The 26143-nt window shown below is 34.7% G+C and overlaps 3 protein-coding genes across 5 annotated transcripts in view; 2 read left to right on the top strand and 1 right to left on the bottom strand.

Moving 5' to 3' along the window:
* LOC111503957 (uncharacterized) overlaps positions 1–13942 on the top strand; it is a 130560-nt gene extending 116618 nt beyond the window's left edge. Inside the window, exon 8 of the mRNA XM_074183407.1 lies at positions 13905–13942. Coding sequence (XP_074039508.1) covers positions 13905–13927 — 23 coding nt within the window. The 3' untranslated portion in view covers positions 13928–13942. The remainder of the gene's footprint in view (positions 1–13904) is intronic.
* On the bottom strand, positions 1811–17220 carry LOC111516386 (alpha-tocopherol transfer protein). 2 transcript variants are annotated; one of them, XM_074183885.1, is made up of 6 exons: positions 17062–17220; positions 10638–10785; positions 9631–9725; positions 8371–8521; positions 6548–6741; positions 1811–3695 (listed from the first exon to the last, which is right to left on the bottom strand). In XM_074183885.1, exons 2-6 carry the CDS (start codon positions 10777–10779, stop codon positions 3375–3377), a joined length of 903 nt encoding a protein of 300 aa, XP_074039986.1. In that variant the 5' UTR covers positions 10780–10785; positions 17062–17220; the 3' UTR covers positions 1811–3374. The 2 variants fall into 2 exon arrangements, with proteins under 2 accessions (XP_074039986.1, XP_074040034.1); XM_074183933.1 differs by lacking the exon at positions 17062–17220.
* Positions 17221–21686: 4466 nt separating this feature from the next.
* The window catches only part of LOC111515029 (alpha-tocopherol transfer protein-like), a 52311-nt gene continuing 47854 nt past the window's right edge, over positions 21687–26143 (top strand). Inside the window, exon 1 of one of the 2 annotated variants that reach the window (XM_074183542.1) lies at positions 21687–21799. In XM_074183542.1, the coding sequence (XP_074039643.1) occupies positions 21748–21799 (52 nt within the window). In that variant the 5' untranslated portion in view covers positions 21687–21747. Of the gene's footprint in view, positions 21800–25835; positions 25978–26143 lie in introns of those variants that run through there. The other variant, XM_074183585.1, reaches the window with a different exon arrangement.

Raw genomic sequence — 26143 nt, 5'->3', positions numbered from 1 at the left:
AGGTATCAAACTAAAAAACTGATAATTTTAAATTAGTGATTCTTCTGTAGTGACTATCCATAGTTGCAAAGCCAAGCCTTGATATCAATCAAAGGGAAAGGTCATCAATGGTCCATTAAATCTTCGTCCAATTTCTCTAATCTCTGCAATGGCTAAATTGATAGCAAAATTAGTCAAAACAAGACTCCTTTGCTTTCTGAATAAAAACAAAATAATAAGTGACTGCCAGTTTGGTTTCCAAAAGCAAAAAAACACTTCCGATGCCATATTTTCATTTCTTTACAATGTTTATTCCAACATAAATGACAAAGAAACAGTGGCTGCGGTCTTTTGTGATATAGCCAAAGCATTTGATTGCGTGAATTATAAAATTCTTATACGGAAACTCAGTAAATACGGTATAACTGGAATAAGTCTTAAGTGGTTTGAGTCATACTTAGCAGATCGCACCCAGATGGTCAAAACCACTTCATACTCAAATGAAGCAGAAATTACTTGCGGCGTCCCACAAGGTTTGGTACTGGGCCCAGTTTTATTCTTAATCTACATTAATGACCTATCGTCTATAAACATCAAAGGAAAATTTACTTTATTTGATGATACTACAATTTTATGGCATGCTCCTATCAACCATACGTTGTATGAAGTTATTGAGAATGACATCACGAAAGTGAAAGACTGATTTGACTCAAATCTCTTGACCTTGAATTCATCAAAAACAAAAGTAGTGTCCTGTCGTTGCCAGATTCCAACCGTACATCTAAATAATATTCAAATTGACAACATACCAACTTCTAAACTCCTTGGCTTGTTCATTGACAGTAATTTAAAATTCAACAAACATGTAGATACTTTGAAATCGAAGCTCTCCTCTAGATGTTATGCAATACGAGTAACTGCATTTGAGCTCAGATCTGCAGAAGCTAGAATGGTTTATCATTCCCTTTTCGAATCCCATCTTCGTTATGGTATTTGCTTTTGGGGTTTGTGTTCTACCACATGCCTTCAATCAGTATTACTAATACAAAAACGTGCAATACGATGCATATGCAAAGCTAAGCCTAGGGACTCTTGTCGGCCTCTTTTTGCTTCTAACAGAATCCTAACTGTGGTCTCCTTATTTATATATGAGACAATCTGCCTTCTCTTCAAAAGTAGAGTATTGTTTAACAACTTGGACGCGCCAATGTATCAAACCAGGCAAAGATTCAGCTTTGAATTACCGCTGCCTTCTTCGATCCTAGTTAAAGATTCCATCATTTTCAACGGCCTCAAAATGTTCAACTCTTCCTCAAGCTATTAAAACCATAAATGACCTTAGAGCTCTTAAGAAAGTTGAAAGACTTGCTTTCTGAGGGACCTTATTATAACTTAGCAAAATTCTATGATGATAATTTTAATTGAGAAGACTAACTGTAATATCTACGGTATTTTATTGATTTCATTTCATTCAATTTAGTTTAAATTGATTTATTTCATTTTATTGACCATGTTCTTATATCCCGAACGTTTGTTATTATTTACATGTCTCTTTTCAGTTCATGTTATCACTTACTTTTAGTGATTTTACTTTTGTGATTTCATGTATATGTTATTTATATTTCGCACAAGGCTTTGTCAATAAGAATTTATTCTTTAGACAATAAAGTATATTTGAATTTGAACCGCGGGCGAGATTCGTTTTTTGTCTTTCGCTGCAAGGAAACTAGATGAACTTACAACCAACGTATCATTCGATTCCATCTCATTTGTTCTCACATAGATTTCAAATCTAATAACTACATTTTTGAACAATGAAAGTCCGAGCCTGTAACATTAAACAATTTTTAATAGTTTTTATTCAACAAACTTTACAAAAAAATATGAACCTACGTAATGTATAACACAGTATACTTATCACATATCCATAGCAGCTTAACGAATAAATTACAAAGTCTAATTTCATTATCTCCATGAAGAAATGTTTCTTTCATAGTTTCCAAGTATTGAGTTTCAGAAGTGAATAATTTTCATGTAAATAAGTCATTAATTTTTCCAATAAAGGAAAGAAAGCATAAGACAGACTCCGTAAAATAGAAACAAAAATTGTCAAAAGAAAGCACCATGAGCTACAACACATTACATATAACTGAAAAATACATGGACATGGGGAATATTCCTCCTGACGAAAATCAAGTAGTTTTCATAATAGAGCGCTAAAACAACGCATTTTAAACTTATCATTTCAACCTTTTTCTTTAAAAAATTATTTAAATGCTTGAAACAGAGGAATGAATTAATGCATTCAACGTTTAAATGGATTGTTTTCTATTTCACCATTTGGCAACATCGGTTATAGCTAATAAAGGATAATGAATCTGTTACCTGTATGAGACAAACAAAGATGACATATTTCAGAGGCGTGCTGCTCTGTTTACTTATGTTTCGAGTTCCGAGACATTCTGTGACATATGACATTTTGTGCACCTAACCTATCTTCCTCTATATACATAAATAACAAAACAACTGTTGTTTATATGGCTTTTGGAGGTGGTATTGAACTATAATTTTTATTTTGCCTCAATTGTTGATTTATAAAGATAATTTTCCTTTTTTAAAGTAGAATATCCAGGTACATATAAATGATTTCAACTTGATATAGGCGCTGTTGCCAATATGTGAATTAGAAACAAATCCCTTTAAAAATTAAAACCCAACATTTGAAACCTCAATTTGAATACTTTTCAAAGTGAATTTGAAAAACTAATGAATTAAACTCAACTTTATTTTGTTCAAGCATTTGCTGTAATAACCCAAATTGAGGAACATTCCCCATTAAAGCAGAACTCACAGTGTCACTATTTTTATTCGGGTTAAAGGCGTCGATTTTCAAAATTTCTTCCTGACTTTTCGCTGGGGCGAGTGGCTAGTTTCTTCAGAGGTTTATACGCCCTGAGTTAATATATCCGATAACTGGATATTACGACTGTGTGAGCCGTATTTATGTTGATTCGGGTAGCTTGGTATGCTAGTACCTGTACCTGGATTTCGCGTCAGCGAAACGTCAGGAAAAAACTATAAAATCCGAATAAAAAAAGTAATGGTGACACTGAAAGCCTGGGCCGTGAAAACATAGGCGTTTTGAACACTATAAATTTTGTCATCCTAAAGTAGGTAATCTTTTTTCATTCCGGGCAACGGGCCTTAGAGAATAATTGAAAAAATTCAATACAATTCATTTGCTGATACAAAATATAAGAAATGTGTTCAAAATTACTAAATTATCGAATAGGTAATTACCAACAATACCTTTTGGAATGTTCCTGTGGTTCACATATGAGAAGGATTTCTATAAAAATCCTCAATAAACTATGTAAACCCAAAAAACCCAACGTTCATACTTCTTCCTTGCCCAAATCTGTCTTCTCCTTGTCGTCCCGATATCCCAGCGTTTCGAGCTCCCATCGGATTTTCTCGTTGTTCTCGAAATATTTTATCCAATCTTTGTAGTCGTAGTCGGGATGGATTCCTCCGTATTTTTCTGGTAAATGCTTCGGATCGATGTGCTGGTGGAGGCTTTCCATGTCTTCGCCGTGGAAGAAAATCTTCTCCTTCATCCTCTCATCGACGAAGGGTTTGAAGATGTTGTAGATCATGTCGAAGATCCAGGATTGGTTGACGATGTGGAGGGCGTGGACTTTCATTGGAAAGGAAGTCTGGAATGCAGAGGAAAACACTATTTTAGAATTGGTCATTTGCTGGACTCAACTGTTTGAAACCTTTTGGTGTAGTAATGAATATAACTGGAGTTTTTTCCCAACACCAAACCGTTATTTTAACACCTCGACACGTGTTTCGATCACCAAGTGATCATCTTCAAGAGGAAGATCAAACTAATCTTCCTCTTGAAGAAAACACATAAACAGACAAACATATAATTCAATGCAATGAAAAAGAATACAAACTATAGTACAATTCCATAATAGTAGGCGAAAAATTCTAGCAGACATCTCTAGTCTACAGAAGTCGGCAGAATATTCTTCTAGCGAATAATATGCCTTTGATAGAAGCATAATTTTGAGCTCCTTCTTCATTTTTATAAGGAGCAAGTTTTTGATGGAGTCAGGTATTTTTTTATACAGCGTGACTCACGGTCGATGGTAGGTTAGACGTTTCTGGAAAACGCAAAGCATGATTTTTCGTAAAATTACACCTCTCACATTTCCTTACCTGTTCTATCGATCTAAAATATTTTCAGCATTGCGGCGTTGCCACTTCTATCAAAAAGTCTTAGCAATTATTTTTTTTTAATGGAACACCCTGTATATTGATACATTTTTGGAATTGCTCTGGTATTTCAATACTTTTTTGTTAATAATGTCCTATACCTATCTCTATTTGTTTTCGAGATAAAAAATAAATTGTGCTGAATATGGTCCAAAACATAGCCTTAATTGAAATTAAGTACATCAGTACTCTCAATTCATGAAAAGTTGATATTTTGATGATAGTTTGGACAAACTCGAAATATTCAAATAACACCAAGAAATCGACTCCATATCATACAGGGCGTGCTAAAATTACTATTATTTCCATTGTGCATGAAAGTAGTCAAAAGTTCATTTTTTCAAATGAAACCCCCTGTATATTACTCGGTAAATTGAAAGATGGTGAAAAATGCTTCAAGATGATATATCATGTCCCTATACCTAAATCATCAAGTTTTCTCAATAAAGTTGCTTCTTCTAGAAACATTATTTTTTTTTAGAATTTGGATTTAGGTAGCAGTGGAATTATCAAGCTTATAGCAGTTCGGTTACTTTTATAAGTAATTTACAAAGACTTATCGACGGTATTTCGAATCATCTTCCAAAATGAATGCAAATATCGATTATTCAAACGAAGTTCTTTCTGAAGTTCTTTCTCAACACCAAACCGTTATTTCAACACCTCGACACGTGTTTCGATCACCAAGTGACCATCTTCAAGAGGAAGTTTAATCTTCCATTGATCTCCATTCATCTTTTCCTTCCTGATATTTTATAATGTTTCAAATGATAACTCTTGTTTTCTCGTTCTCCTTAAAACCCCTAAAAGAACATCATAGAACGTATATTATCCAAAAAGTTTTCAATGCCTTGTCCACAGATTCGAAAGCTGTTAATTGAGTGACTTTGAAACTTGCAGTGAAAGACTTTTACTTCCTACATTTTATCGTATTAACTGTTAACAGTAACTACTATTAGCGGAGAGATGAACATGAATGGTACATGTCATGCAGCTTACTTTCGCTGCAGCAATATTGCAGAATTGCGTAACAGTACTACAAATTTTGCCGAGTTGCATAATTATGGGATGCTCAATTTCACCTGAGAATAATGGGTGCATACATTGTATAATTATTTTCAGATATTTTCGGAGAAAAAATTTGCATTTCCTTGTATTTTTTATCTAGTGTTTTATGCATTGCATAAACTTTCGATCCACTTCATGGTTGGAAAAATAGCGACTATATCCCTGGTGTTATTATTATTGTCGAGAAGTCAGACGTTCTTCAGAATGTATAGACGGTTGGTTTTGTTTCAACACAACAGATGAGGATAATTATACCTTTGAAGAGACAGATTGTTCATCTTTTTTAGATCTTGCAAGGAGAGGAAGGAAATTTTTGAAGTGGAATTTGACAATCATCAAGAGCGATTGAATTTTTCAGAAATTCCAATCAATAGATTTTTGTTGACTTCCACCACTTATCGTGGATTATGCCTAATGAGAAACCATGTCAAAAAAATGTTCCAAATACTCTTATCACCGTAGTGGGGAACTTTCGCATCTGTGCAATTTTTATATGAAAATACATGATTTAGAGCTTCTGGCGAGTAATAAGTAATTGAAAATTGACCTTGTATATGATTTTCAGCACAAGTGGAACAGAAGAAGGTATTCAACATTTCTTTTTTAATGTTTTTGAAGTATGCGACAATGTTCAGCTCTTGGCGCATTTTGCCGAGGTTATAATATCTTCTGCTATATCTTGTCGGGTTCGAAATCAAAATTTGGTTGCTACGCTTTCCTTTTTCCGCGGAGATAAGTGAAAGAACTCGAATGATCCATAAATAGTCATCTCTCGGAGGAATTAGCCCAGTCATCACCCGAAGACGATTGTGAAACGTCGTGAACTAACGTGACTTGGAATCTCTCCACTTTTTATTTTATGTTTTGTTCAACTGTTCTATTTTTACTTGTATTTTATCCCACTATTATTTCATTTCAGGTTTTTTGCTTAATATAATTGTTATTTTCAGCTATTCATTTTTAATTCTTCTTCTTATTAGTTCTTTCAGGGATTTCAAATCATTTTATATAATATCAGACAAAGGTAGTCCGAACTAATGAAATTGATCATGAAACATAGTCAATCACTTTCAAACAAAGGATTGTTGTTTCTTCCAAAAATTTAGCTAGTGCAACAATATTTGCCCTACTCGTATAGAAAGTGATGCCTACAAAAGTTTCTGGCTTTCTCCATATCTCTTGCAGCAATGTATATACTTTACATAATACTTACCACCATGATCTGCACGATCTTGTGCGCAATGGACGGCGTAATGTACCAGGCTTGTTGTAGAGAAAGACCTCCCAAGTCGAAAATACAGACTCCGCCTAAAATTTGGGCTCTCTGTTCAAGGATGGCCAATTCCAGCACTATCATGGTCGACTGGAATAATTCATCTGTGGACAGTCTTTCCGGATCCCAGTTTCCTTTGAATAAAATATTGAAAAAATAAGGAGTTTATATACATTAGTGTATACAATTTTTCTTTTGGTCAAATTATCACACTTCAGTGCTATGAAAAGTCGATAATAAATAATATAAATGTAAATTAACAATTAAAATTACCGAAAATCAGTAGGTGGTTGATAAAAATGGTATATGATACCATCACAAAATGAAGTTAATGGATGTATAAATGTAAAAACAGAGATGCATAGAGACAATGCCTACATTGACGATAGTCACTTAGTAAAGTTGAAGTCAAACGCATCATAGTTAATATTCTGTGAGGGAAGTTTTTTCAGTTTCCTTTTAAAATTAACGAGGATTGCAATTGTCATTGATTTGGGCAAGTGAGTTGTCCAATACTTTGTATGAGTTATATCTTATTGTTATACAGGGCTTTTCATGATGAGCGTTAATTAGCCGTTTCTGACAAACTAATCAACGGATCAACCTGAAAATTTCACAGTATGCATAAATTAATATGACCTACACGCCTAAAATATTTCAGACGAAGCGGCGTTGTCGCTTCTACTATAACGTAGCGGCTTCTTTGATTTTTCAAATGGAACACCCCGTATATAATATCATATTATTATTTATTATCACTTTGTCAACAAATTCATATACATTTCCCTATACCTATCTATTACCGTTTAGAAGATATAAATTAATTTCGATATTTTTTTTACCAAACATGAACTTTTATAAATGCTGATAATCTTGAACTCTCTTGCACTAAAACGATCAAATTTGAAATGGAGTGGAGTGATATTATGAGGATCTTCACTTCGAGTCATATTTTCATTTGCCTCATACAGGGTCTTCAAAAAATGCAGATACTTTAATCTCATGAAAAAATGAGTTGAACTCAATTTTTTCAAATGGAACACCCTGTATATCTCAACATTTTTGAGCTCTACAACCAATTTTAGATTAACTTTGATCAGATAATACTATTTCTATTTTGAACCGTTTTCGAGATGAACTGTTTCAAACAGTATGTAAATATTAAGGAATGAAAAAATTCATGTAATGTTTGGAAACATCAATAAACAATAATCCGCAGTCAAAAAATTTTTATCCCAATTTTAACGTTAATTATAAATTTGTTAATTAATAACTTTTTCTGAATTAAAAGTTAATATAAAAATCCCTATAATCTTTAAACTAAAACCCTGGCATTTTTTTCCTTTGGTGAAGTTATCCTTAATAGGCAAAAAAATAGATTACCGTTGCCAAAATAAAAAAATTGTTATTTTCTATTCAAATTTCCAAAATTTTGAAAATTTTCCGAGATATTAAGAAAAAACTAAAGCCCAATTTTTTTCACTTAATTGTTTATAACTTTTGTAATTTTCATCGGCGCGTTTTCTGACTTTTCCTTAAACTTTCTAGGCAAAAATACGAATCGAATGACACCTTGGTCGTAATTTTTGGACAGGGCTGAAAAATTTTACAAAAAAAAGTACATGTGAACTAGACTATACTGTGCATATACTGTGATGAATTATTTTTACGAATTGAACACTATTAAGAATAGAAATGGATGGAAAAATCGAAATGTTAAGTGATTCTTTTTTGCTATAAAAATAGTAATGACTGTTACTCACCCATTCTATAAAGCAATATTCGCCTACCGGTCTGTTCTCTGTAAGGTGGTACAATTATAATAGAATCCTCCCCTACTTTCAAAAGACTACGTAAATTCACTCCTTCGTAAAATTCTGGATTGTCCTCTTTGAAATTGTAATAATTCACCAACTGAAAAATGAACGTAGTATCATACATTATGTCAAGAAAGTAACGGGAGTCGATCATTTAGAATTTCCACGTGGAGGGAATGTCGAAATTATATTTGCAGCTGGGAGGGGAAATCTGTCTTCTGAACCCACGCGGAATTTGAGCGACATCCGTCATTTAGCTTGCTTACAGTGCTCAATTTGTTATTAGGCTGTTTCAAAAGTTTTGCCTGCTCTGAACTGTAATATCTCAGTGATACTTATTCGATTTAATCGTAATACGCGCCATTTGCTTTCTCGGGAATCGATGAAGTCGAAGAAGGCCGTTTTTTCGGGTCCTGATTGGCGGAGGTTCTACCGGCGAGAAAGTTATCGAAGTGCTTGAAAAGATGGTAGTCGGTTAGCGAGAGGTTCGATGAAAGTTCCTCAAAGTCGATCAAAAGTCAAGGTGATGTTTACAGTTTTCTTCAATTGCCGCAGTCTGTACACTCGGAGATCTTTCTAGAAGCTTATCCAATAAATGAAGAATATTATTTGAGCGTAACGTTGCGTTTTGGAGAGAAAATTCTTCAGAAAAGACCGGATATGTGGAAAGAAAACTCATTGATTTTGCATCATCAACAGCCACCGTATTCACCAGATATGACTCCGATCGACTCAAATTACGACTTCGAGGCCCCGTTTTCGCAGAGAGTACTGAAGTCGATTTGAAAAAATGCTTTGTTTCGTTTTGATGGTTAGGTTGTTCGTTGGCGTAAATGTATTATTTCGATTGGGACTACTTTGAAGACGATATAACGACGATATATAAATTTGTCTGACTAATACATATTTCAATACGTATTTTGTGTTTCATTGACCAATTTCCAGTCTTTTTTTTTGGCAAATTTAAAATCAAATCGATAGTTTTTGAATTTAATAGCTGCTGGGTCTTCCGTTGAAGAATCATATCGAAATAAGAAGGTGAGGTATCACTTTGAAATGTCAAGTGAACTAATTGAATCATACATTCCAGCACTTTCTTTTATTCTACAACTCTTACAAGGAAATCCATTTAAGCCGTACTACTTGCGGAATTGATAACAACTGCTCCTAACAATTTTCTTTTACTTGATAATCAAATGTTCTTACCAGCCTATGAGCTCTCTCCAAAACGAAATTTCTGCCCCTCAAGAATCTGAGTATGAATGCATCATCTGTCCTGTGTGGAACGCACTCCCCTCTTGCTGGAAATAGTAATAATAATTCATTTTATATTCGGAAGATATCAGTTACCGCAAATATCAGTGAAGGAAGTTTTGGATGAAACATATTTTACAGAGATTCTTCTATTTGGACGATTGAAATCATAATTTTGTTTCAATATATTACACAACGAGAGTTTTTTATGTTGGGAAATCAAAATTTAAATTAACTTACTTTGTAAGACTATTCTACACTGTTACACATAATGTTATAGAACAATTTTAGGGGATTCGTAAGGCTATCCTTTCAGTATTGTTATGTACAAAAATTCACATTTGATGAAGTTTTTCACATATAGTCAGTGGGCATACTTGAAGACTGGCTATAAATCAAATCATCTAATCTAAAGGAACAATTCATATACGAGGAATTGGGCAAATTTCCTATATGCGGTTGGTTGCCTCGTTCACAGGCAGATGGGGCGATGACAAACATGTTGTTTGTTACCCCTAGTTCGAGGAGTGATACTCTGAAGGAGTTCGACCTACTTTGCACTGACGAGTGGCCAAACAGCCCGAAACCGGTCTGCAAGTGTGTTCCAATAATTGAAAATCTATTGCGGCAGGAATAACTTCAGTGAAGAATCCTGCACTGACACCTGCCGGATATAATTCAACGCCTTCCGAGGGATTAGCCAGGGGAGTAGTTGTTTTTTGATGGGTGTCAGTCAATTAACCTCCAGTGTTAATTGACTGACACGATTTGATGAAGTTTTGTTGTTTTTTTTTTTGCGAAATTGAACAGTACTGCTTGTTTCATTTGTTTCTAGATATGGATCTTCGATCATTGAACGTAGAAAAGCAATATTTTCCATTCATTTCTCTGTCAGTCCATATATCTTTCCGAATTTGTTTATTTTATATGCCCATCAATATTATAAACATTTTCATTACCGTATATCATATCCTTGAAATCTTGTAAAACTTGACACCTAGTCTCTGGATCCTCATTGATGTTCTCCTTAGCCCAGTCCAGCAGTTGTTGAGGAGGTTCCTCCAAATCAAGTTCGGACAAAACGTCATTATCTGTCGGCATTTCAAGCTGCAAAAGTACCAAAATATTGACGACTATAAACAATCACGATTATATTTTGAAGTTTGAATTTTCATTAAGTGATATGCTAGATCAGGGGTCTCCAAACTACGGCCCGCGGGCCAAATCCGGCCCGCCAGTGTCATCAATCCGGCCCGCGATAGCCAATGATTTACTGTCATCAATCTGGCCCGCGACAGCCAATGATTACCTAATTGTTGTTACTGTTGCTGTGATAAGTTGAAGAAGAAAACACAGAATGATAATTACTCGGTTTTATTTACTTGCAAGGTAAAACTTAACGACAGAAATGATGACAAAGAAAACTTAAATATCTAAGTTTAAGCATATTAATAACTAACAAATGATTGAAATGAATCACAGTAGAATAAAAACACTAATGAGATTTATGTAATTGTGATTTTCCACCGACAATACTTTGTAGTTGTGGATCAATTTTACTTGTTCCAATTAATTATCAAAAGAGATTTAAGATGCTCATCGGTTAATTGAGATCTGTAAACATTCTTTGTGTACTTCATCTTGGAAAACGTTTTCTCACACAAGTAAGTAGTACCAAAAACAGAAAACAACCCACTAGCAAATTTATGCAAATTATCAAATTGTTCCAGTGGAAGACTCTTATAAAATTCCAACAAAGATGAAAGGGTTTCAATGTCAGAATCAAGATGATTTTGAAAAAGCTCAATTTCATTCGCAATGACATCAAAATCTGAAAAACGAGTATCAAAATTTATCTTCAAAGCACTGAAAGTTTCGATTGCAAATTTTGACGGGAAATTCAGTCTCTATAGTGTGGCTGAATATTTCACATGTTTCAAAATGTGTGAAACATTTTTTACGTAATTGCGATTGAAATAGTATTATTTTCTGCCTGAAGGATTAGATATTGGTGTATAAATCAGGGAGAAGCTGATTTTCTCCTTGCAATCTCAAATTCAGTTCGTTCATATGATTTGTCAAATCGACATAGAAGGTTAACTTCCACATCTATTAACTATTTTCTAAATCGGCAAAAGGGCGCTGCTTCTCATTTAAAAAAATTTCGATCTCTGCTCGAAGTTCAAAAAAGCGCTTAAGGACTTTTCCGCAACTAAGCCAGCGTATGGCAGTATGATATGGTACATCATTTTCTCCAATCTGTTGAATAAACTCGCGAAATTGACGGTGATTCAGCCCAGTGGATCTGATGAAGTTAACAACTGATATGACTGGTTTTAGAACTTCAGACATATCCAAATATGTTCCGCACAAGGACTGTTCATGAATGATACAATGTAAGACTAATGGTTTTGAACCACCATCATTTTGTACAGCCTTTGACACAAGTGCAACCACTCCTTTATTTTAACCATACATATTTATGCCTCCATCAGTTGTTATAGAATTCAAATTTCTCCATCGAAGGTTCTTTTTATTTATGGCATTTTCAACTCCCTTAAAAATATCTGCCCCAGTTATCGAGCCGTGAATACTATCAATATCAAGAAGTTCTTCATACACTTCATAGCTTTTATCTATTCCGCGAATAAAAATCAACACCTGAGCAGTATCTGACACATCCGTTGACTCATCCAATGCTAGAGAAAACCACTCATGATGTCCATTTTTGTCAGACAGTTGAGATGATATATTTTCTGCGATGTCTTGCACCCTCCGAGCCACGGTGTTTGCTGACAAACTGACACTTTTAAATAAATTTACCTTCTCGGGGCATATTTCTTCGGCTACTGCAATCAAGCATTCTTTTATCATTTCTCCGTCGGTGAATGGTTTGCCACGTTTTCCGATTTCAAGAGCCACACGAAAGCTGGCGCGAGTTGCAGACTTTTGTTCAGTATTCGCTTTGATAAACAAAGATTGCTGCGATTTGAGTCCGCGTTTCAAAGCTTCAAATTTTTCCTTCCGCAAACTTCCTGTATACTTGGAGTAACTTTGAAGATGTTTCGATTCATAGTGTCGTTTTTGAGAACAGCTATGGTTTCATTACAAATCGAACATAGCGCCTTATTACTGGACTCAATCACAAAATACTGAAAGTTCCATTCTTCTTGAAACGTTCTGCATTCACTGTCGATTTTTCGTTTCTTTTCCATACCAACAAATTACACATAAAAACAATAAGTCAAATGAAAATACTTTTATTGACGGGTGTTACTTTATTTCACAATAGACAGTTTCGCTTCCATCGCCTTTCCTACGCAGACTAACTCGCAGTTGCGCTGCTAGCCTTTTTATATGCAATTATTACTGCCATCTCGAGGTGATCGGAATACACTAGCTAGAACCAGAACAGAATAATAATTGAAATGCAAAAAAAGCGTAAGTTTGCTTAGGTCACGCACTTTGCGACTATCCTAGTCTAGAAATATAGTTAAGGGCAGAAATTGGCCCTTGGAACAAACTGAAAAAATCATTTAGGCCCGAAGGCTTGAAAGTTTGGAGACCCCTGTGCTAGATGGATGGCTAACTGATTTTTTGCTACTGGAATATTCGAAAAGAGTTTGGAAAGTTTTGGAACATCCCGAAACCTCCCGGATCATTGTGCAACGATCAAGGAAATTATATGTTGTGGTAGCTCTCTATCTCCCATCCATGAGGAGGATTTCTAATTTCTCCTGAAAAAATGAATTCTGCATTTGTAACAGGTACAAGTGCAGGTACAAATACAACTGATTACCTGACAAGGCAAAAATACGCTTTACGAAGCCTAAAAGTTAGTCATCGGACAGCAAGCCATGATGGTTAAACCTCTGAAGAAGCCAGCCACTCGCGCCAGCGAAACGTCAAGAAAAAATTCCAAAAATCCACGGCTTTCAAATTCAAAAAATAATGACACTGAAAACCTCAGCCGCGGAAGTCTAAACCAATTTGTTTTATAATAATGATGTCGAAATTGTTGAAATTTGTTAACCTCAAAAGTCGAGTAGAGGTCATTAATTTTGAAAATATGCATCGACTGGAAGATTTTATGAGAAAATATTAGGTTCTTTCAAAGGTTTTGTCCGTTTCAATGTCACGTCATATACTGATCGATAAAGAACGTTATCCTCTATACATCGATGCTTTTCATTTATAGCAAATTTAAATTTTTTGCTTCTTTTCAGGCACTTGGCAATTACAGTGTTGATAAACGCATTCAAGCTTCGAAAATGAGCCTCGAAGTGGTCGACGAGGACGAGGATTTGAAAACTCTGGTGGAGACTGACCCATCACAAACGGTACGTCATGGAATTTAAACAGTGGTGGAGTCAAATATGTGAATATGATTACCAGGAAGCGTTTGTTTCGGCAGGGCTGTTTTTTCCCAGTTTGTAAATGGAATTAACTCAAATGCACGTCTGTGTAAGGAGTTCATTTTGAAATTGATTACTTTCTTTCTTCCTTTAGAAGTTTCCCACATATTTTCATAGAGATGAAGGAGTAGAAAGCCAATACCTTCCTTTCCGAATAAAGAATCTCTCATCGAAATAAATATTTCTCCAAATTATTTATGGGATCAAATAATTCCCAAAGAATAGCCCACAAGGTCACCCGATTTAGATCAGTCAGATTTTCTCTGTGGTCACTCAAAGACAACAGTTTATAAATAACAACCTGCATCTCTGTATGGTTTATACGTCAACGCATTATTGCTGAATATCGCTGAATTACCAGCTGAAATGCTTCAGAACGTCCGGAACTGCATTGATCAAAATCTTTATTACTGTATGGAAGGAAGTAAACAACAATGAACAGTAAAAAGTTGGTAAGTGAACTTTTGATTGTTATATATTTCTATTACTCGCTTTGTAAAGTCAAATCTTCAAAGCTGTGCTTGAAAGAATACTTTTTCTCCACACAAATGGCATAATAACGTAGAAAATATGCTTGAGAGGTTTTCTCCTCAAAATACATTTCATTTTCATCGAATAACGAACTGTGATGGATGTTCTTGACATTTTATAGATATTGCTAATGATATACCTTCAACGCAATTTTTGATTAATTAGTGAATAAGTAGATCGAAGGCTATCTATTTATGAAGTAATAATAACTTAATGATGAATGGAATTTTTATGATCAACCGGAATGATTATTTTGTCAAGGAAAACTTGTGAAGTGAAGAACGAAATTCAATATAAATATTATTTTGTTCATAGCAGTAAGCAATAGAAATAAATGCATAGCCAACTGACAGTATTGAAACGAACTGTTTAATTTTGTCACATTGGCAATAGACTACCTAATGACGTGTGTAACACTTGTATAAACACGTCTGAAGAAGCTATTATGTAGCGAAACACCTGTTGCGATTTTGTAAAACTGTTCAGTGAAAATCTATACTAGTCTATACTGATATTATAATTGTGAAAGTTTGTGAAAATGTATGTATGTATGTTTGTGGCTCTTTAACGCCCAAACGACTGAACGGATTTTGATGACACTTCACATAAATACAGCTCATTCATCAAAATAACATATAGGCTACAATTTACAAAAGTTTTATGGAATTTTGTGATATACAATAAGGATAATAAGCAAAAAGAAGTTTAGGTTAAGAATGAACGAAATCTCGACTTTCAGAAAGGACAAAAACCAAGATAAATTCATCTCAGTTCCATACCACCAATATACGAGGAACTTTGGAATGATTTTAAAGGAACTAGGTGGTTTTTAAAACAAGTTTTTCACTACAGAGCCTTTTGGGAAGTCCAAAAGACAAAGTCGAGAATTTAGAAAAGTCTGAAATTTACGAAATTGAATGTAAGGACTGCGATGCAAAATATTATGGACAGACAAAAAGATCTATTTAAGTAAGATATAAGGAACACATAGCACACTTAAAATATGGGAGACCTGAAAAATCAGCAGTCGCCCATCATATTTTGCAACAAAACCATTCCATAGACTTCAGTTCTTCAAGATTAGTTAGACAAGTTAACAACAACAGGCAACTAGATGCCTATGAGAGTGTAGAAAAAAGTAAACACAATAATATTATGAATAACGATGACGGACCTATACCAAAGAGCCATACTATATAGCTTGTTAAAATAAAATAAAATAATGTTGTTAGGTTTACTGATTACTACATAAGGACACATTGCAAAAATAAATATGGATAGGCAATATTGAGAAATTAATTTTTATATAGCTGAAAATTGTTTTGTATAAACATACATTGTAAAATAATAGATGAGGCAAAATTGTAATATTAAAATTAGGTTGGTATACCTGTATGGTTGGTACGTACGCCTGGATGGTTTACCTCTATGCTTTATAGCATAAATAGGGTAACCTCGCATCAGTTTCTAGTTTTAATCTTCCTCTTTGAAGATGATCACTTGGTGATCGAAACACTTGTCGAGGTGTTAAAAATAACGATTTGGTGTTGGAAAAAACTCCAGTAATATTCTTTACTCGTTATGAAAAAAATCGAGGAAATGTATTTATCGTTCCACACGAACTTTTGTCTTCTGATTCATAAAAGTGGACAAAAAAAGTTTTTGTTTACATTTTCTACACTTCCATTCTTTAATTCTTCATCAAGCCTCTCAGATCGTGTTATATATTTCGGAAAAATGAGATTTTTTTGCCAGTTTGTTTTTTGTCAGGATTGTTTCACTGATCTTAAATTATTGACTTGGTTAATTTCATCTCGTAAATGTAATATAATAATTCAGAAGCAAGAAAAAGATATTACGTATTATTTATTTCTCTGCCGCGAAATAATAATTTGTTTTGTAATGTTGACTCTATTGTTGACGCCAGTCGAGCAGACAATTTCTGAAAACGAGGTTTCAAATTTCGCGGGATAGCGTTTTTTATGTTGGTACACATGTCTCGAAGATTTTATTGGGGGTTTTAGTGACACTGAAGAAGATGTCGAGGGTAGTTGACTGTTGATAAAATCAAGGAAAATTCCGATGCTCGACAGTCTTTGTTGAGGGAAGATTGAAGATTGGTCTTATTCGACAATTGAAAAGTGGTATTTCCAGAATAAAGGATATAATGGTCAATTCCATCTTTCAAACTCAATGAGTTCATTCTCAAAATATCGTCGTGAAGGTTCTGGTTATGTTTTCCTTGTAGAGTTTGTATTTTTGAAAACGTTTTGGCCTGTCCTCATTCCGAAACGTGAATCGTCCTCGATTTGGTAATTATTACATGGCGATTCTAATAATTGGGGTCAAGCTATTTCATTCGAGTTGATTGCATTTCACCATTAGGAATATATGTAAAACATCCAATTAGCTAGTCTACGAGTAATTGTATACTCACGTATCTGCGAAGAAAGTGAAAAACCTTTCTCTGATGTTCTCCAGAAATGAATCGGCGCCGCAACAACACAAACAACAACACGATGCGAGAGATTCGAAATGACTGACGCCTCCGGTTCACCTTGTAATGGTACCACCAACAAGTACCATTGCATGGAGAGGTTCGTTTTTGTTTTCTGGGTCTCTTGCAGCCTCTCGCAGAAAACCATCGGCATCCGTAGAGAAGTGTCACACTTCGTTAGTGGAGTTTCTTTAACACAGATTCTTGAAAATTCCGACTTTTATCTCTAAATTTCTATACTAATTTCTATTTAAAGTCTAAATTTCGACTCTGATCGACATTGATCTCGAAATTTCGATTCCATTGTCGAAATTCAGCCTTCAGTCTCGAAATTTCCAGTTGAAAGTCGAAATTTCGAGTTTGAAATGAAAAATTTCAACTTTAATCGACATTAATCTCGAAATTTCGACTTTAATCGGTTTCAATATGGGAATTTAGACTTCAGTCTCTGAATTTCGTGTTTAAAGTCGAAATTTCGAGTTTGAAGTCAATATTTCGAGTTCAAAGTCGAAAATTTCAACCTTAATCGACATTAATCTCGAAATTTTTACTTTAACCGACATTAATTTTGAAATTTCGAGATTGAAGTCGAAATTTCAAGTTCAAAGTTAAAAATTTCAATTTTAATCGACATTATTATCAAAATTTTGACTTTAATCGATTTCATTGTCGAAACTTTGAGTTTAAAGCGTAAACTTCGAGATTGAAGTCGAAATTTAGAGTTTTAAGTCGAAAGTTTCAACTTTAATCGACATTAATCTCGAAATTTTTACTTAAATCGACATTAATTTTGAAATTTCGAGATTGAAGTCGAAATTTCGAGTTTAAAGTCAAAAATTTCAATTTTATTCGACATTATTATCGAAATTTTGACTTTGATCGGTTTTATTGTCGAAATTTTGAGTTCAAAGCGTAACTTCCGAGATTTAAGTCGAAATTCAAAGTTTAAAGTCGAAAGTTTCAACTTTAATCGACATTAATTTTGAAATTTCGAGATTAAAGTCGAAATTTCGAGTTTAAAGTCAAAAATTTCAATTTTATTCGACATTATTATCGAAATTTTGACTTTAATTGGTTTTATTGTCGAAATTTCGAGTTTGAAGCGTAACTTTCGAGATTTAAGTCGAAATTTAAAGTTTAAAGTCGAAAGTTTCAACTTTAATCGACATTAATTTTGAAATTTCGAGTTTAAAGTCAAAAATTCCAATTTTATTCGACATTATTATCGAAATTTTGACTTTGATGGGTTTTATTGTCGAAATTTTGAGTTTAAAGAGTAAATTTCGAAATTAAAGTCGAAATTTAAAGTTCAAAGTCGAAAGTTTCAATTTTAATCGACATTAATCTCAAAATTTTTACTTAAATCGACATTAATTTTGAAATTTCGAGATTAAAGTTGAAATTTCAACTGAACTTTCTAAAGTATCAAAAGTTGCTGAGGTGTGTACAGTTTCCTGGTTCAGAACAGTGTTCCGACAAACTCATCGAAGCAGAAAGCGGAATTGTCTGTCCTGACATTATTATATCCGGTAAGGATATGATGGTTTATGGCTTCCTTCACAATGTTTTATATCACTGAATGCAAAGCGACTGGTCTATAGTTATGTAGAAAATTTTTCTTGATTTTTTTGGGAATTTGCTGAACGCCAGCAATCTTTCAACAACGGATACGGGTTATTAACTCATAATGTTATGATTTTTTCAACAGTGATATCAATTGTCTGATAAATTAGAGGAAATGAATGTAGGAGTTGCATTATCAGTTTTGAAAAAAGTATAGCGAGTCATCTCATGACGGGATACACTCGAATGTGGCTGTGACATTATTGTGATTTTAAATACGAAAAATGCATCAATTTTGGTGATTTTTGCTAGTCGTTCATGTACTCTTAGTTGAGTAGAACAGAAAATTTCTAAAGTAGTTGCCAGAAACATAACATGTAATAAAATGTTCATCTAACTATTTAAACAATAACGAACCTAATCTCCTTATAAGCTTGCACTTTGTTGTTTTAGCCACCGAACGCCAGATGGCGATACTTACGTGAACAATAATTTTTTCAATATTGTAAACTCACAAATCTTTTGTAGATTCCACGTTTGTTCATCGATATAGTGATTCGATAAAATATATTAAATATTTTTTTTATTTACTTGACTTTTATTGCCTGTGAATCTGTGACTGGTACCAATATGGTATGTATACCTACAATTCTTGAGATTTTTGAGAGAACTATTTACAAAATCGTTATAAAAGCTCCGGTTAATTTCACTTTGCCGCTCCACAAAACAATTCAGTAAAATATCGCTAACATATATATATATATATATATATATATATATATATATATATATATATATATATATATATATATATATATATATATATACACATCGGAACACACATCGGTCTAGGGATATTTTTAAAAATGGCAATAATTTTTTTTAGATCTCTTTAGGGAAAAAAAAGTTGACGGGTGATTATTAAACGAATGTAACTTACAACAAAATTTATTAAATGGTCAAAAATACTGAGTGCGCATATAAGCAAAACTAAAAAAAAAATATGGCTCTTCTTTGGCACCCCGAAAAAAATCATAATACAAAAAAAAATTGGAATCAGTACAAAGTATGGCCTCCACGCTGGTTTATTACGGCCCTACATCTATCGTGCATCGACAAAATGAGATTGTCAATGTCTTGTTGAGGTACATTTGCCCATTCAGCGATTAAAAGCTCTCTCAATTGAAACGTTGTGTGAATGTTCCCCATATGCGGAGTAATTCTTCGTTGAAGCATGTCCCACACATGCTCGATGGGATTCAGGTCCGGTGATTGTGCTGGCCATGGCAATACATCAACTCCTTCGTTGGTGAGCCAGTCAGTCACTAGACGCGCGACATGTGGACGAGCATTATCGTGCATTAGGTGGAAGTTTTCACCAACAGCACCAGCAAAAGGACGGACGATAGGTAGAAGAATGGTGTCGAGGTACTGTCGAGCTGTGAGGGAGCGATTTGGAAAAACGAGATCGGTTCTGCCGCCGATCATGATTCCGCCCCATAGCATTACTGTACCACCTCTGTATGTGTGGACTTCCTGGACGTGTCTCAAACGTTCATTATTTCCAGGTCGTCTCCACAGTCTTACTCGACGAGAATCTGGATGAAATCCAAATCTGGATTCGTCTGTAAACAAAACTGTGGCCCAATCATTTGCATCCCAGTTTTGATGTTCTTGACACCACTCTAATCTTCTACCGTGATTGCCTCTCGACAAAGGTGGACATCTAAGTGGCCTTCTGTTGTGGAGATCTGCTTCATGCAGTCGATTTCTGACAGTATCACGACCAATGGTTACCTGGTGCGTCTGCTGCAACACGTTAACCAACTCAGGTGCTGTGATTGTCGGTTGTCTTCTTGCGGTTAAGACCAAAAATCGGTCTTGAACTGCAGTTGTAGCGCGTCCTCGCCCTGGATGTTGTTCGGCTGGACTGCCAGTTTCACGGAAACGCCGCCACAATCGACTGATAATACTTTGGGAGACCCCCAAACGAAGAGTTACATCATTTTGTCGCATGCCACCTTGAAGAAGCCCTACAGCACTATTCATCTCAGCCAATGGTAAGTGATGGCGTTCCATGTTAAAGCACAATATTTCCAGTTTAATTGCTGAGCAAGAACTGCATAGAATGTACAAACTCGACACTTTCAGATTATTCATTTTAGCCGAAAACCTACAGTTTGTAGAAAACTTGATAAAAGATTAGTTACCGTTCTTGCAGGCTTTGTTCAACCCATATCTACAATCTACAGGGTGGTCGAGTGTACCAATTTAATCGAAATTAAACGACCTCATGCATTTATTTTTATGATATTTAGTATGTTATAAAAATATCCCTAGACTTTTCCGATGTATATATGTATATATATATATATATATATATATATATATATATATATATATATATATATATATATATATATATATATATATATATATATATATATATATATATTATATTTTTTATTGCTAATTTCAAATCAAAATAATTGAAGATTTGTTATTTGTTAAAATATTTAAACATCTATTTTAAGATGTGTAGGTATTCGACTTGAAGGAGAATACTGGATTGACATTTCCGCAATTTGAGATATTTGAGATGTATCTTAAAACATTAGCTATTGTAAAGAAAAACGTACTTCGTACTCGTATACTTATATTTTTTTGGTTATGTAATAATAACGATCATTCAGTGACACTTACGAATTGTAAAAAATACTTTTTTTTGTTACTATCATTGTAATTTCCGTTTGTTTGTCGTAATAACTCAATAGTCAATAACAGTACACTTCAATTTTCAATGCAAATATAGGTTCTTCCTGCTATTCATGTCTAATCGACCTTGTCTAAAGCATTATATTTTTTTTTTGGATCGATTAATGTTTTCACCATCATGTGCTTATAATTACCGCCAACGCAAGATAGTATGGTTCACTTCAAATAATCACCAGTGTTGTAATAATTATTGATAGTTTCGTATAGCATCTAATCGGTTTCCTATCGTCTTATAAGTTGTTGAGTGACAAAAAAAATTAGTCCACTTTTCAACATTGTCGTGTCGTCATGGCTGAAAGAAAAACTATCGTCCACGGTTCAACAAAAATCCCGAAAAGTGGTGAGAGTCGTGTTATTTTTTCATTAAAACTACAGCACTATATACAACAAGGTTGAAATTACAATAGTTTGAGGATTCAAAAATTCATTTCCGAAAGTAATAGATATTTTTGGACTTGCATTGTATCTGGGCTTGACGAAAGTACTAAAAATGTGTCAAATAAAATATTTATCCATTAGTGTTATAAAAATATCGAGTGTTCTTGATAAAAAATCACGCATCCTTATGTTCTCAATGCAAAATAATATAATCATAGATAGGTTTAGTCTTTTTATCACAAAACCTGATTTGTCGTAAAATATAGGGCGATACAACGATTATGGCAGTCATACACTTTTTTTGATACCATTTTTATGGAATGATTTATCTTCAGGCTTGAAATAGACTTCAGTTTCGACGATTGCCTCTTCCTAGGCGTTAAACTTTCCAGCGAGCAGTCTCTTGAGGCCTGAGAAGAGGGAAAAGTTGATAGGGGCCAGATCTGGAGCATACGGTGGATGCGGAAGCAATTTGAAGCTCAATTCATGCAATTTTGTCATCGTTTTCATTGATTTGTGACACGGTGCATTGCCTTGATGAAACAACAGTTTTTTCCTTCAAATGGGGCTGTTTTTCCGCGATTGCGTCCTTCAAACGTTCCAATAACGTTACGTAATAATCGCTGTTGATGGTTTTTTCCTTTTCAAGATAGTTGTTGAATATTATACCATGCGCATCACAAACCACTGATACCATAACTTTGCCAGCCGACTGTTGCGTCTTTCCACACTTTGCTTTACTCGAAATGTTCTATCCCACAAACTAACAGTCCGACAGCTGTGGAAACTGTACAGGTTAGGGTTAACTAACTAACTAACTTTTCAGATCATCCAGCATGTACCAAAGACGCAATTGTGACCATCTACTGAAAACACTTTTCCCACACACCAGAACTGCAGCACTCTTGTAGACGTGCATTAAATTAACCTTTTTGGGTACCACTGAAAACCTACTAGTAGATTTGCAATTCTGACATGTGTGAAGAGGAATCCCGCTCTGTCACCTGTCAGATATAATTCAACGGCCTTCGTAGTATCAGCCAGGGAAGTAGTTGTTTTCTGATAGGTGTTATTGGCCTGAACGAATTGTTCTTATAGATAATTTGGTGTAAGAAGTGTTTTCCTCAGATTCATTCTACGTTTCACATTTTTCTTTATTGCATTCATTCGTTTCTTTGAATGGAAAATGGAAAAAATTTTTCAAGATGGGTTCTTTCTTCTCCCCAATTTATCTTATTTGAAAGCACAATTGTGGAGTGTTTGCATACTTTGCTCAGAAATGATAATGGTTGTTTGTAATTGTGATTATTGATTCCTTTTTGTTACTTCTATAAATTTCTGGAGTCACCTGAACGATTGGTTAATGCTTCTTAAGATCTAGCAAAATGACTCTACTTCCATACTCAGCGTGTGTGTCACATCGAGTTTCCATTATAAAAGTTTTAGATATCAATGTATTGGGCGTCCAGCAAAAGCATAACAGATCAAAGATAGAGTTTTTAATATCATGAACTATATGAAGAGTATGTTCTCTTATCAAGATGCTTCAAAAATATAGTTTTTCATTATTGAATACTAATATTTTTTTCTGCTGAATGATTCAGAACTGAAATTAATAAAAAACATTAATAGTCATCTGAGTGCAATTGCTAGGCACATAATTAAATTTGAAGAAATAAACGTTAAACGTTCAAGCCAGTCTCAGATATACCTACACAGTAGGTATCACGCCTATCAGAAAGCAACTACTCCCCTGGCTAATACCACGAACGGCGTTGGATTATATCCGACAGGCGTCAGTGTAGGAATCTTCACAGAAAATTTCCTGCATATGCAATTGGCCATTCAACTTCCTAAAGAACGTAGTGACTTGTCATATTTAATACTATATAAAAATTTTAGTTTGACTTCAGTTCGAAATGAAATAAAATGAGTTTTTGTGTTTTTCGGGTTTTTAACCATTCACGATTGAACTTTTTTAGATGGTTTACGTTTCGGAATGTATTTTCTGTCTATTCCTAAAACCCAAAACTTACTTTTGAAAAATTCCTCAATGAGAAAAAGACCTCGCCTCAAATCCTTGAGAAGCGATTGAGACGTTTTTCAGAAGTACGTTTTTAGGTATTGAGAACGAAAAGATTTTTTTCCGGAATGTTGACCATCGAATCTAGAGAAAACTACATTCTGGAAAGCTGAACATCCAGAAAAGCGATGAAAAATTCAAATCTTTTTCACCTTTTCGAAAAATAAGGCAAACCTTAATTTTCCTCAAAAAATATTTATCTATACTTCAAGTTTCATTTTGTCCCCTTTTGGTATGACCTCAGCGATTCGGTTTTCATTTCCTAAATCGTCGCAAAACGCAATCATTTCATAGGTCCCTTCTAATTTGAGAACAGGAAAAATCGCAGGTGGTCAAATCTGGTGAATCTGGTGGCGCAAGCACGGTTACGGTGTTGTTTTTGGCAAAAAAATTACGGAAAATAATGACGAGTGAGCAGGTGCAAAAGCCATGAATTGTTTTTCCACAATACCAGTAGTTTTCTCCGTATTGCTCCTCGCAAGTGACGCATAACTTCATACTACTTATTGACCGTACGACCACGTGGCAAGAACTGGTCTCTTCTATTGTGAAAAGCTCGTACCACTCGTGAATATTTTACTGGCTCAGAGTACAACTACCTTATGTCACGGTCAACATTGAGTACACGGACTACATTGTGAGTGTTTTTGAGTAATCAACCCCATTTATTTTACACATTTGATGCATTTCGATAGCAGAAAATCGCTGAAAGCAAAACACTTTTGAATGCATGCCTCTCGCACATGCTAAACATCTGTGAAAGTATGACAGCTGAAACTATTTCTGTTTTCTCTCATTCTTTTGGAAGAAAATATCTAGCTTATCCGATAAAAAATGTTGGACAAGAACTACAAGTTTTTAATGATTTTAGTCAAATTATCAGTTGGCTACGCCCAATTCTTTGCTTTGTAAAAAACGAGCGATATTATTAATAGGATCACCAACGTAAATTATAGTTACATGATGTTTAGTGTCATTTTTTTCAACTGGATATACTTGGTTCAGGGCTTGTTTCTGCAGTTTTTTAAAAAGAATTGAGTCAATAATATCCACCTCGAAACCGTTGTTGTCTCAACGGTTTCGATAGAAATTTAAACTACAGCTATCCGCTAGGACTATACACATCCGTATTTCAGGCGGAAGTGTATGCTATCTTGCAGTGTGCAAGGCTTATCAAATTGAGACCTCAAAGAAATGAGCGGATCAATATTTTTACAGACATAAGAGCGCACTAGGGGCTCTGACAAACCCGAAAGTGACATTAAAACTGGTCTGGGAATGCCATGAAGAACTGAATGAACTTGCAATCATAAACAAATTAACTCTGTACTGGATGCCAGGGCATTCAGGAATCACAGGAAATGATGAAGCTGATTAATGCGCTAGACACGGATCATCAACTTCATATATAGGTCCTGAACCAGCTCTGGGGGTACCAAAATCATTGGTACGGAACCAGATTAGGACATGGACCGATCCCCGAATTCAAAAAACTATTTTCCAGACAAAGTTCACCTGATATCAGTACTATCGACACTCACCCCGTATGAAGCGTATTTCTATTTAGCGATCGTGCGCATATCGGTTAGTGGTTTGTTTTTGAACCGACATATCCGTCGAAACTTTCAAATGGGCGAACTTCTGTTTCTATAAAAAACGTAGCAGATTGAATCGCTAATAAACAATAATGCGAAGGTCTTCTCGCAAAACCACGTAGTGTTTTGGAAAAGGTGACTTTCGAACGTCGACTTTGTGTGAAACTCGCGTCGATAACGAAAACACGGCGAACTTGATAAAATGAATCGACGGTAGCGATCAAACTCCGATTCTTCGTGAATCATTTTGAAGTGATACCACAACTCGTTATCTCCTCTAGTGTGCATATTGTTCGTATCTACTGCTAATGATCGGATCACCTCAAAAGTGTATAAATATTCTTCCGATTGGCGGAGTCGATCAATTGGTCCGGGAAAAGTGAGAGATCTTGTTCTACTATTATTGACTCTGTCGTGACAGTACAATGGCGCAAATTATTTACGTTCCCGCTAGTCCTGTTGGTGAGTCCTTTTCGAATAACGAAACGTTTTCTATCCACGTGTTGACGTAGTAATGAATCATTGCCAGCGCATGCTAGATGCATCTATTTGTACATGAGCGGCTGCTTGCTTGGTTCAAGGATAACCCTACGGGGTGGACCGTTTTTCATAACTTTTCAACTTATCT

The sequence above is a fragment of the Leptinotarsa decemlineata genome, unplaced genomic scaffold (assembly GCF_025532065.1).
Source record: "Leptinotarsa decemlineata unplaced genomic scaffold, Ldec_3_MD MMD2_P_RNA_scaffold_1, whole genome shotgun sequence".
Taxonomy (NCBI): domain Eukaryota; kingdom Metazoa; phylum Arthropoda; class Insecta; order Coleoptera; family Chrysomelidae; genus Leptinotarsa; species Leptinotarsa decemlineata.
Note: the sequence above shows the minus strand (reverse complement) of the source record. Positions and strands in the feature narration are given on the sequence as shown.